Source organism: Rhinopithecus bieti, unplaced genomic scaffold, assembly GCF_001698545.2.
Source record: "Rhinopithecus bieti isolate Rb0 unplaced genomic scaffold, ASM169854v2 scaffold_33652, whole genome shotgun sequence".
In the NCBI taxonomy this organism is placed as follows: domain Eukaryota; kingdom Metazoa; phylum Chordata; class Mammalia; order Primates; family Cercopithecidae; genus Rhinopithecus; species Rhinopithecus bieti.
In genome coordinates, this window is record NW_016814761.1 from 3,724,219 (window position 1) to 3,737,653 (window position 13,435).

At 50.8% G+C, this 13,435-nt stretch overlaps 1 protein-coding gene and 1 pseudogene across 1 annotated transcript; both read left to right on the forward strand.

The window, feature by feature from the left end:
- Window positions 1-9,908, forward strand: part of LOC108515252 (40S ribosomal protein S4-like) — a 26,164-nt pseudogene extending 16,256 nt beyond the window's left edge.
- On the forward strand, window positions 9,431-12,007 carry FAM43B (family with sequence similarity 43 member B). The gene has a single exon (XM_017852014.1). It carries the CDS (start codon window positions 9,960-9,962, stop codon window positions 10,947-10,949), a length of 990 nt encoding a protein of 329 aa, XP_017707503.1. The 5' UTR covers window positions 9,431-9,959; the 3' UTR covers window positions 10,950-12,007.
- The last annotated feature ends 1,428 nt before the right edge of the window (window positions 12,008-13,435 follow it).

Below are 13,435 nucleotides of genomic sequence, written 5' to 3' on the forward strand. Positions count from 1 at the left end.
GCCTGTATACCCAGGAATTCCAAGCAGCAGACATTTCTGGTGATGAGGGCGCGGGTGGTGAGAAGGGAGGACCCATTGAAAGTCCGCAGTGAGAGCCCCAGCTACCCTCCAGGATCCGGAGCAGCATGGAGATGGCCACTTTGCCCTCCACATCAGAAGCTGCACCAGAGCTTTACCCTCTGAGGGACTGAATCAATGAGTGCTAGGCACAGCCAAGGTTGAGGGAGCCGTGATCCTGAACACAGCATTGACAGATCAATGAGACCCCCTGGGCCCATCTTCAGTGCACTCCCAGTATGGGGACAGCCAGACTGACACACCCACTCCATGAGGGCAGGAGACTCGAGGAGTGTTCTCTGGGAACAGTGATCGCAACTCTCGGTTTCCTTACAAATGGCTCAGTTGTCAACAGAAAATGACACTCAAGTATGGTAAACCCTGTCCTTCCCTCCGCTCCCTGGCCCTCACACATAAGAAGCTTCCAATCAGCTTTTGTGCCTCTCAGCTTAGGACTGGATAACACTAATACCAAACATTAGAGGAAAGCTGCAAACATAAGATTCAGACATTTACATTTTTAAACTAATTTTTTTTTTTTTTTTTTTTTTTTGAGACAGTCTCACTCTATTGCCCAGGCAGGAGTGCAGTGGCACAATATCGGCTCACTGCAACCTCCACCTCCCCGGTTCAAGTGATTCTTCTGCCTCAGCCTCCCAAGTAACTGGGATTATAGGCACATGCCACCATGCCAGGCTAATTTTTGTATTTTTTAGTAGAGACGGGGGTTTTGCCATGTTGGCCTGGCTGGTCTCGAATTCCTGACCCAGGTGATCCACTCGCCTTGGCCCCCCAAAGTGCTGGGATTACAGGGCGTGAGCCACCACACCTGGCCTAACTAACTTCTTTTTAAACAGGAGAAAAGAACTCAGGTAGCAGATCAATGCAGGAGACTGAAGAAGACTTTTAAAAACAACTATAGCCTGGGGTGCAGTGGCTCATGCCTGTAATTCCAGCACTTTGGGAGGCCAAGACAGGAGGATCACTTGAGCTTAGGAGTGGGAGGGCAACACAGCAAGAGCTTGAGAGCTCATCTCTCCCAAAAATTCAACAAAATTTGCTGGGCAGATGGCAGGCACCTGTAGTCCCAGCTACCCAGGAGGCTGAGACAGGAGGATCACTTGAACCTGAGAGATCAAGGCTGCAATGAGCTATGATCCTGCCACTGCACTCCAGCCTAAGCACCAAAGCGAGACCCTGTCTCAAAAACAAAACAACTATCCCTAGAAAACCCTAAATATTCCACCAAAAAGACTTGCGGTACTAATACATTAATTCAGCATCCAGCATCAGTTGGACTTCCATGCATTAACAATGAACAATCTGAAAAGGAAATTAAGAAAACAATTCCATTTACAATAACATCAAAAGGAATAAAATACTTAGGAATAAATTTCACCAATGAGGTGAAAGACTTGTACACCAGAAAACAAAACATTGCTGAAAGAGGCTGGGCACGGTGGCTCATACCTGTAACCCCAGCACTTTGGGAGGCCAAGGCAGGCAGATCACCTGAGGTCAGGAGTTCAAGACCAGCCTGGCTAACATGGCAAAACCTCATCTCTACTAAGAATACAAAATTAGCCAGGCATGGTGGCAGGCAGCTGTAATCACAGCTACTCAGGAGGCTGAGGCAGAAGAATCGCTTGAACCTGGGAGGCGGAGATTACAGTGAGCCAAGATCATACCACTGCACTCCAGCCTGGGCAATAGAGCAAAACCCCATTTCAAAAAGAAAAAAAGGAAAATATTTATAAATCATACCTCTCATAAGGGATTAATATCCAGAATATATAAAGAACCCAACACAACCCAATTTCAAAATGGGCAAATGACTTGAATAGACATTTCTCCAAATAAGACAGATATACAATAGCTAACAAGAATGTGAAAGATGCTCAACATCACTAATCATTAGGGAAGTACAAAATCAAAAACCACAATGAGATGTCACCTCACACCCATCAGACAACTTCTTAAAGCGTATAGAGATATGAAGAAATTTGATCCCTTATACACGGTGGAAATGTAAAATGGTGTACCTGCTATGGAAAACAGTAGTGGTTCCTCAAAAAAGTAAAAATAGAATTATATGATCTGGCAGTTCTACTTCTGGATAGATATCCAAAACAATTGAAAGCAGGGTCTCAAAAAGATTTTTTTATTTTTTATTTTTTTTGAAACAGAGTTTTGCTCTTGTTGCCCAGGCTAGAGTGCAATGGCACAATCTCAGCTCACTGAAACCTCCACCCCACCGGGTTCAAGCGATTCTCCTGCCTCAGCTTCCAGAGTAGCTGGGATTACAGGCATTCGCCACCACGCCCAGCTAATTTTTTGTATGTTTAGTAGAGACGGGGTTTCACCATGTTGGCCAGGCTGGTCTCGAACTCCAGACCTCAGGTGATCTGCCTCAGCCTCCCAAAGTGCTGGGATTACAGGCATGAGCCATCGCGCCCGCACTCAAAAAGGTATTTACACACGCATGTTCATAGCAGCATTATTCACAATAGCCAAAAGATTGAAGCAACTCAAGTGTCCATCAACAGACAAATGGATATACAAAATGTGATGTACACAGACAATGTAATATTATTCTGCCACAAAAAGAAAGGAAATTCTGATACATATGAAGACATGCTAAGTGAAATAAGCCAGTCACAAAAAGATCAAAACTCCATGATCCCTTTACATGAGGCATCTAGAGTAGCCAAATCCATAGAAATGTAAAGTAGAATGGTGGTTGCCAGGGGCTACAGAGAGCTGGAAATGAGGAGTTGTTGTTCAATGGATATAAAGTTTCAGTTTTCCAAGATGAAAAAGTTTTAGAGGTTGGTTGTACAATAATACAAATAGGCTTAACAATACTGTACTGTACACTTAAAAATGGTTAAGATGGTCAGTTTCATGTTATGTGTATGTTACCACAATTGAAAGATAAAAAATTTCAAAAAGCAACCACAATTAACATTCTTAGAGACACAAGAGAGAATATTATGTCCACGAAACGAGAATAAGATGCTATAGAAAAAAAAAAACAAGAAATTGCTCTTAGAAGCAAAGATTTGTGAGGAGAAGGATTTTTAAAAATCTGATAGAAAAGTTGGATGATAAAGTTGAAGTAATGGCCCAGGAAATAGAAAAAAAAACATTTTTTAAAATGGAAAATTGCAAAGAACACTTTGGAAAATTAGAGATTGAACTAAAATAGATCTGGAAAGAAAACAAAAAACAAAAAAGAAAATGGAGAGAGGAAACTAGCACCCACAGAAATTTCCCCAAAATTGATTTCCAAATTAAAAGAGATTGATTTCCAGAATAAAAGGCCCACCAAGTGCCCACAGAAAACGCACACCATTGTGAAACTTTAGGCCTCTGGAAGATCCTGAAAACTTCCAGAGGGAAAAATCAAGCCATACGCACAGGATAGGGTATCAGATTGTCATTTGACTTTTCAACAGCAACCATGGGTCATGTCTTCAAAATTCTCAGGGAAATGTATCTCTACTGTAGAATTCGACACTGATACGGTTTGGATCTATGTCCCTGCCCGAATCTCATGTAGAACTTTAATCCCTAGTGTTGGAGGTGGGGCCTGGTGGGAGGTGATTGGATCATGGAGGCAGCTTTCCCTTTAGTACTGTGTTACAATAGTGAATTCTTGTGAGATCTGATTGTTTAAAAGTGTATAGCACCTCCCCTCCGTCTCTCTTCCTCCTGCTCCATGTGACACCCGGTTCTCCCTTCGCCTTCTGCCATGATTGTAAGTTTCCTGAGGCCTCCCCAGAAGTAAAAGCCACTGTGCATCCTGTATAGCCTGCAGAACCAAGTCAATGAAACCTTTTATAAGTTACCCAGTCTCGGGTATTTTTTCATAACAATGAGAGAATGAACTAACACAGACACCAAGGCACACTATCAATCAAAGTTAGTAGAATATATGCTCTGTCAAAACAAGAAAATAACAACAAAAACCAAGGGATCCAGAAAGCAGGATCCAACATAGGAAAGAAGCAAAGGAAACTCCCAGGATAATAGTAGTGTAAGGTCCCGGGACAGTAGCTCCACAGGTCTCTGCATTCCAGGTGGGAGCCCAAAGAGGATTCCTCTAAGAGGGATGTCCCTAAGAAACACAAAGAACTGGAAAAATCACCTGGTATGTTCAACCAGGTCAAGAGGAGTTTTACTGTTGCATTGGAGAAGTAGAGGATAAATTAGTGATAGGTACACAAGGAAGTTTTTTTGTTTGTTTTTTGTTTTTTGTCTTTTGTTTTTGAGACGGAGTCTCACTCTGTCACCCAGGCTGGAGTGCAGTGGCGCAATCTCGGCTCACTGCAAGCTGCACTTCCCGGGTTCACGCCATTCTCCTGCCTCAGCCTCCAGAGTAGCTGTGACTACAGGCGCCCGCCACCTCGCCCGGCTAATTTTTTCTTGTATTTTTAGTAGAGACAGGGTTTCACCGTGTTAGCCAGGATGGTCTTGATCTCCTGACCTCGTGATCCGCCCGCCTCAGCCTCTCAGAGTGCTGAGATTACAGGCACAAGTCACCGTGCCCAGCAAGAAAGATTTTTTCTTAAAAAATGAGGCAAGTCTTAACTTCTGAAAAAAACAAAAAAGTTGTCCAACAAGGGAAGTAAGTGGAATCATGGCACACTTTAAGGCTCAGCTCTGAACAATATTTACATAGTTATAACAATTAAACCCTGAATACTCGTGCAACAGAAACAATAAAATGTTCTAACTCAACTGGGAGGGAGGGAGGAGGAAAACTGTGTGATGGGGGTGGATAAAAGGACAATATTCCTCATCTTCTGTAACAGGGAGACAATATATAAGAATTTAAAAACTGAAATGTCTGAATTAGAAGGGTCAGAGAGATGGAGGCATATGACAGAAATGCCATCTAAAATGTATAGAAGAGCCGGGTGCAGTGGCTCACGCCTGTAATCCCAGCAGTTTGGGAGGCCAAGGCGGGCGGATCACTTGAGGTCAGGAGTTTGAGACCAGCCTAGCCAACATAGTGAAACCCCATTTCTACTAAAAATATAAAAATTAGCTGGGCGTGGTGGCAAGCGCCTGTAGTTCCAGCTACTTGGGAGGCTGAGGCAGGAGAATTGCTTGAACCTGGGAGGCAGAGGTTGCAGTAAGCTGAGATCACACCACTGCACTTCAGCCTGGGTGACAGAGCCAGACTCCGTCTCAAAAAATAAAAAAAATAAAATATATAGAAGAGTGGTTGTCTTTGGAAGTGGGAATTGGGACTAAAAAAGAATGGGGTAAGGGATTGATTTGTTTTAAATTATAAGCCTACTATAAGCCAGGTATTTGGCTTTTTAAATTAATATTAGCATAAATATGGTATCAATGTTTGAAAAAAGAGAAAAGATCCAACTGCATGCCAGTCTATGAATTAGTGACAACTTGGCGCCAGTCTAGGCGCTCTTACCAAGGAAAGGAGTAAAGAGAAAGCTTAACAGAGAAGGCAGCCCTGGTCCCATTCATGATGAGTTTGGCCTCCACGCCTAGGACCAGGTCAGCTTTTCGCGACATCTAAATAGAAAGGATGGTGGAAGCCCAGAGGGCAGCTGAGCCCTCTATACCAGGGGTCTCCAACCCCTGGGCTGCTGATTGGTACCAGTTCGTAACCAGTTAGGAACTGGGATGCACAGCAGGAGGTGAGTGACAGGCAAACGAACATTACTGCCTGAGCGCCTCCAGTCAGATCAGCAGCAGCATCAGATTCTCATAGGAGCATGAACCCTACTGTGAATTGCACATGCAAGAGACCTAGGTTGCATGTTCCTTATGAGCATCTAATGCCTGATGATCGAGTGTGGTGGCTCACGCCTGTAATCCCAGCACTTTGGGAGGCCGAGGCAGGTGGATTACCTGAGGTCAGGAGTTTGAGACCAGCCTGGCTAACATGGTGAAACCCTGTTTCTACTAAAAATACAAAATTAGCCGGGTGTGGTGATTTGTGCCTGTAATCCCAGCTACTCAGGAGGCTGAGATACGAGAATCACTTGAACCCAGGAGGCAGAATTTGCAGTGAGCCAAGATCGTGCCACTGCACTCCAGTCTGGGTGACAGAGCAAGACTCCATCTCAAAAACAAACAAAAGAAAAAAGGATTGAACTAATGCCTGATGATCTGAGGTAGAACAGTTTCATCCTGAAACCATCCCCTCCCCTCCATGGAAAATTGTCTTGCATGAAACCGATCCCTAGTACCAAAATGCTGGGGACCACTGCTCTTACAGGAAAAAGGTTAGAGGAAGAACAGAATGCCCAAGACCAAGCTTGCTTTGAGGTCAAGGGATTGTAACATAAAAACAGAGTACTGGGTTTCCTGTGGTCTCACAGTCCCAGGTGACACCCTCCCCATTCCCTGAGAATTTTTCCAAGGAACAATGGGAATAGAAGTCACACCACCAGAATTAAGGAAAGTGGGGCAGGCTCGGGAGTGAGTAGAGACCCTCAGCGTGCAGCACACATGTACCTGTGGCCACTTGATCTCTCGCCCGCTGGTAGGCAGGACGCTTAGGGTTGCCAGATACATGCAATACTTGGACATACTTAGACTTTACAGTGTTGTTTCTGGCCAGGTGTGGTGGCCCACACCTGTAATCCCAGCACTTTGGGAGGCTGAGACAGGTGGATCACTTGAGGCCAGGAGTTCAAGACCAGCCTGGCCAACATGGTGAAACCCCATCTCTACTAAAAATACAAAAGTTAGCTGGGTGTGGTGGCGCATGCCTATAATCCAAGCTACTTGGGTGGCTGAGGCATGAGAATGGCTTGAGAACGGGAAACAGCGGTTGCAGTGAGCCGAGATAGCACCACTGCAGTCCAGCCTGGGTGACAAAGTGAGACGCTGTCTCAAAAAAAAAAAAAAAATTGTTGTCTCTGACACACATTTAATTACATTTCCTGTTAATTACATTTCCTGTGTCTTTATATGTTAATTCTAGCAAGCCTAAGGGGCTGGTTACACCTTCCTTCCATCAACAGCTGGAGTTCAGCCAGATCTGGTAGCCATACCTATAATCCTAGCCATACAAAAGGCTGAGGCGGGAGGTTCGCTTGAGTCCAGGAGTTTGAGATAAGCCTGGGCAACACAGAACCTGTTTCTACAGAATTTTTTTTTTTTTTTTTTTGAGACATTGTTTCGCTCTTGTTGTCCAGGCTAGAGTGCAATGCCGCGATCTCGGCTCACCGCAACCTCCGCCTCCCGGGTTCAAGAGATTGTCCTGCCTCAGCCTCCCGAGTAGCTGGGATTACAGGCATGCACCGCCATGCCCGGCTAATTTTGTATTTTTAGTAGAGATGGGGTTTCTCCATGTTGATCAGTCTGGTCTCGAACTCCCGACCTCCGGTGATCCGTCCGCCTTGGCCTCCCAGAGTGCTGGGATTAAAGGCATAAACCATCATGCCTGGCCTCTACAGAAAAATTTTAAAAACTAGCCAGCCATGGTGGTGCATGCCTGTGGTCCCAGCTACTCAAGAGGCTGACATGGGAAGATAGCTTGGGCCCAGGAGGTCAAGCTGCAGTTAGCAGTGATCTCTGCACTCCAGCCTGGGAGACAGCAAGACCCTGTCTCAAAATAAAAAAAAGAAAGTTTGCAGTTTTCTCAGGCTTGCAAGCTGAGACTGCTTCTGAGCACTCCCACCAGCCCACTGCCAGCGGACAGAGGGAACCCCCAGTGACAAGGTCCAGAGAACGGCCCTAGGAGACTCAAGGAAGGACATGGCAGAATTTTACAGTGAACTGACTTTCAGGTCAAAACCACATGAATTCCTTCCTATAAAGGAATTTGGTTGAGTTAATGTCTCCATTGGCCCAGGAGACAAATGTGGCGCCATGAAAAGCACTGCAATGATCACTGGCTTCTCAGAACCTGTTCTCTCCCCCTGGAAAATGAGGCCACATCTGTGGGGTGGGGAATAGTAGACTTACTTTCACGTCCTTCTGTGAATTTTTACCACATGCACATATTCCTTTTATAATCAGCAAAAGGTGATAAAGATATTGCCATATGAAAAATAACGAGGCTACAGTCGACCAGATCATCTGGGAGTCACCCTCCAAAGATACTGCAATTCGGAGTAATTTCCTATTCTTTATTTACATATTATTTTCTTGTCATGATTTGTTATTTTACTTATATTCTCCCGGGGATTCTGACCCCAGCCACTCACCACTCCTACCTACTGGCATGATGTTGCTAGCCGAGATAGCGCACACCATCTTCCCAAATCTTCCCACTGCTCCCACTCTTGGAGGTCATGTGGTTTGGCTTGGCCCAGCCCAAGCTCTCAATTCAGCTCCAGCCCAGACCTGGGTTCACTCCTGACCTGGACACCACCCCAGATGACCTGTTCAGAAGCCAAGGAAAGAGCTTGAGTGTTGGCTCTGTGAGAGCCCAAGCCAACAAGACTCCTGGGCCCACATGAGCGCAGTCCCGGAGTTCCAGGGAGTTTGTGGCTTAACCAATCTTGAAAGAGGGAGCTATGTCCCCATACCCATGAACAACTGTCTCTCAGAATTCCAGAACTTCCTCCCTAGCAGGTGCTCATCACTTCTCATTAGGAGGTCCCAGGGGAGGATGGATGGTTAGGGGCAGCCCCTGGGTCACCCAGGCCTGAGTGAAGCCCTAGTTTTACCTCCTACCAGCCTGAAGACCTTGGGCCAGTCATTTAACTGAGCCTGGCCTTGTTCCAAGAATTAAATGAGATAATGAATGCTGAACCCCTGTGAACTCACAGGAGTTCACAAACAGGAGCTGATTTCATCTTCGCAGAGCCCAGGGGCTGCCCTTTAGCCAGAAGGAGCTTTTCAACTGCAATTACCACAGACCCTGTTCTGAAAGTTTCCCCCACCTTCAAAGAGTACCCTCCCTGCTTCAGGCCAGGCGAGGGGCACTGCCCGCCACTGGAGCAGTGGCCAGGTCTCTCAGCTCAGGCCCAGCGGTCTAGCCCACGACCTTGGAGGAACCTGGGAGAAAGCTTCACCAAGCGACAGTACTTTTCCACTGCACTGCTCGGCCACCTCGGCTGGCTTTGTGCTGTGCAGACCAGGCAAAGTGCGCCAGGCCGGCCCCTTCAGGAACTCACCCTAACTCCTACTCCCAGGAATGGGGGTAATGACACGCTGTGGGTGAGGGACAGCAGGAATCTTGGGGTGCGGGGGTTCCCGAATGCGCCAAGGGGAGCTTGGAGGCCAGTAGCGAGGCCAAATAAATTAGCATGAACAAAGCCCTCATGTATATTTCAGGGGATTCCTAGTATTTAACAGCCCTCTCTACCCCACCCCTCCACTAATAATGATTAAACCCGTTCCACCGCGCCTGTGCAGGGTCCCGGGCAGCGCGAGCCTGCGCGGGGGGAGGGGAGAAGAGGGCAAGGGGAGGGGACAAGAGAGCTAGCGGTCCCGCCCGGTGATGTAGGCAGCTGGGGGAGGTGGAGCCGCGACGCCTGAAGGAGTCCCCACCGCAGCCGCGTTCTCGGTCTGCCCCACCGAGCAGCCGCCAGAGGCTCCGGCGACCCAAATTGCGGCGGCAGGGACGGCGGAAATCCCACTGTTTGGGCTTGGGGGGCGTCCAGCCCAGCCCACCCCCAGCCCCGGCCCCTCTCGCTTCCCAGACGGCTGGAGCCACTCCCGGGAAAAGCTGTTCCCAGCCACTCGGCCGCCGTCCGGCACCTCGGCTGCCGGCCCGGCTGGGCACCGGGCATCTGCGAAGCTTGCCCTGCCTGGCACTGGGCATCTCCGGGCACCGACTGTCTCCGGCGCTGCCCGGCTTCTGGCGACTCCAGGGCTGTGGACTTCTGCGCGCCTTCCCTCCCCCGGCCTCCTGACAGGACGCCGGTGAGCTCCCCGCGCCCCCAGCCCTTCTGGCCGCCGCCGCGATGCTGCCCTGGAGACGTAACAAATTCGTGCTGGTGGAGGACGAGGCCAAGTGCAAGGCGAAGAGCCTGAGTCCGGGGCTCACCTACACGTCGCTGCTCTCCAGCTTCCTGCGCTCCTGCCCGGACCTGCTGCCCGACTGGCCGCTGGAGCGCCTGGGCCGCGTGTTCCGCAGCCGGCGCCAGAAAGTGGAGCTCAACAAGGAGGACCCGACCTACACCGTGTGGTACCTGGGCAACGCCGTCACCCTGCACGCCAAGGGCGACGGCTGCACCGACGACGCCGTGGGCAAGATCTGGGCTCGCTGCGGGCCGGGCGGGGGCACCAAGATGAAGCTGACGCTGGGGCCGCACGGCATCCGCATGCAGCCGTGCGAGCGCGGCGCTGCCGGGGGTTCGGGGGGCCGCAGGCCGGCGCACGCCTACCTGCTGCCGCGCATCACCTACTGCACGGCGGACGGGCGCCACCCGCGCGTCTTCGCCTGGGTCTACCGCCACCAGGCGCGCCACAAGGCCGTGGTGCTGCGCTGCCACGCTGTGCTGTTGGCGCGGGCGCACAAAGCGCGCGCCCTGGCCCGCCTGCTACGCCAGACCGCGCTGGCGGCCTTCAGCGACTTCAAGCGCCTGCAGCGCCAGAGCGATGCGCGCCACGTGCGCCAGCAGCATCTCCGCGCTGGGGGCGCCGCCGCCTCGGTGCCCCGCGCCCCGCTGCGCCGCCTGCTCAATGCCAAGTGCGCCTACCGGCCGCCGCCGAGCGAGCGCAGCCGCGGGGCGCCGCGCCTTAGCAGCATCCAGGAGGAGGACGAAGAGGAGGAGGAGGACGACGCGGAGGAGCGAGAGGGAGGAGCCCCCCAGCACGAGCGGCCGGAGGTGCTCAGCCTGGCCCGGGAGCTGAGGACGTGCAGCTTGCGGGGCGTCCCGGCGCCCCCACCGCCCGCTCAGCCCCGCCGCTGGAAGGCCGGCCCCAGGGAGCGGGCGGGCCAGGCGCGCTGAGAGCCTAAGGACAGGACTCGCGGCCCCAGGCCCGGCCCGCCAGACTCACAGCCTCCAACCCCGGCCCTGCCCGCTTCGGCTGCCCCGGCCCCCGGCCCGTGTCTACCCCGTGGTCTCCGTGTTGTCCTCCCCGCCGCCTCATTTTGGCTCAGGGTGATGCCTGATACACCCTTCGTTATTGGGGGGTGTTCATCTCTCCCCACACCCGGAGTTTCCCGGGCCTGCCATTGTGGACCCGCCCCCTATGCTTTACACCCAGTCTCTTTGCCCACAGACCTCCTCATTCCCTCCCAAAACATCCTCTCAAGGGAGGAAGTTTCCAGAAATCAGGAGGGTGGGTTTGGACCCTGGGCAGGGTGGAGGCAGTGACCCTGCCCTCGGTCCCTGTAGCTTTCTTCCCTGTGGAAAAAATAAAATAAATGACCCTGGAGAGGCATTCGTGTAGGGGAAGAATCTAGCGGTCTGGGAGAATTGGGGCTGGGCCAGTGGTGGGCAGAATCCACTGCCATACACACGGAGGAATTCGCAGGCCCAAGCCCCGCCTCTTTACGCCTTGGAGGACTCCTGGGACTTCACTGCTCTGCCTCTGGAAAACACTGAGACAGTCCCACCGACGTTCAAACAACAGGTTAGGTCAGGTAACAGCCCTGCACTAGGCCACTGCCCACGCCTCTGCCCAGGCACCCCCGCGGGATTCCTTGCCCGTCCCATCTCTGCAGGGGGATGTATGTGGTCCCCTCCTAGGTGCCCCGCAACCAGGACCAAGATGGGGCTTCCAAAGGAGGTAAGGAGAACCTTTGGCAGGTGCTTGGGGACACTGACTACCTAGAAAGTAGACACAGCAGAGATACTCCCAAGTCGAGGCTAGTCACAGCAGGTGGGTCCTGACAGCAGCGGATTCTCCCAGCAGGATGAGGAAGGAGGGTGTGTTAACCCAACCAAGGGAGTGGGCCCCCCGCCCTGCCCAGGTGTCTCCGCGAGACCACAAAAAGCCCAGAGATCTATGTGTCACTGATCATTGTAAATAAAGTGGACCTGCTTTTTCAGCCCTGTCACTACTCCTGTGTTGTGTTTAATGCCAGGCCTGCTGGGGGTGAAAAAATGGATTGAGGGACAGATAAGCCACAGGTGAGCCTGTGTAGTTCCCCCTGGTTACCATTAGAACCCTGAAAGTAGCTCTTCTGAGCAGCTCGAGCCAACCTCAGGATTAGGACGGGGGCTGGGGACTGCTGCCAAGAAGCTGTTCCTTAATATTGGAGGAGGAGGCAGTAACTTCTGCCTTGTCTGAAAATCACATGCGCCAGGCTCCCTGGAGGGACGTCGGCTGTCTGCCTCAGCCTCCCAGAATGTCTGTATGCCTGGGCACTCAGATGCAGGTGTCTGGAACATTTGTCAGGGAGGGAGCACTGGTTGGGGGCTTCTCATAAGCATGTATTCATATCTCTGAGAAGGTTCATGTGTATGTCAGAGCATATAGTATAGACTGTGTGTGTGCCTTCAGGGATGGGTGCAGAGCAGGTTGTAAGAGAATGGGGTGGGCAGCCCAGTTTTCTTTCAGAGGCTCTGGAGAAACTTGTCCAGACCCTGTGGCAGCGTGAGACTTCAGCTGGGTATCTTCTTTATTCCTGTGCTGAGCTGGGCACTGATCCCAGAGTTATCCAGAACCCAAAAGAGTGGCCTCTACCATTGCCAGTAATCAGAATGGTTTTGTTTCCTGCAACTGCCAGGAAATAGGACAGCACTGCCATCTCACCCTGCAGAACCCAGGCGGTGTCAGGGGCTTTGCAGGGAAAAGCTGGGGTTGACTCCGTATGTCAGGAGTAACAAGAACCCACTGGGCAAGGTCTCCCTGCATGTTCTTTGCCTCCCTCTTACACATTGCCAGGACTTTTGTTGGTGTTTCTCCCCATTTGCAGAAAAAAAGGAAGTGGGAAGATGTGAGACCTAGGAAAGGACGATGGACTGCAGCCTCTGATGTGGCTGACAACCTCAGACCTGTCTAGGAACAAGATCACGGCCTGCCCTGTTCAATCAAATTCATGCAGCAGATAGTTTCGAACTGCTAGACACTGGGAGGTCCAGGAAGCCCTCTCTTGTTCTTAAATTTGCAATGAGATACATATAATTAAAGGAGCTGTTACTGTATAATAATTCACAGGTCAGGCACAGTGTCTCATGCTTGTAATTCCAGCACTCTGGGAGGTTGAGGCAGGAGGATTGCTTGAGCCCAGGAGTTTGAGGCTGCAGTGAGCTATCATGCCACTGCACTCCAGCCTGGGTGATGGAGTGAGACCCTGTCTCTAAAATAATAATAATAATGATGAGTTACAAGCCTGCTCCCAGCCTCAGCCCCTGCTCTTCCATGGTTCACCAGCAGCCTCTCAACACACAGACACACACACACACACACACACGCACACACACACAGCCTCTCACCTTCCCTCACTCATGCTATGTTCTCTAGACCTGGAATTAGAAGGTCCGGG

Excerpts from the sequence above, each read along its gene's own strand:
- FAM43B (XM_017852014.1), top strand. The coding sequence starts at position 9,960 with ATGCTGCCCTGGAGACGTAACAAATTCGTGCTGGTGGAGGACGAGGCC.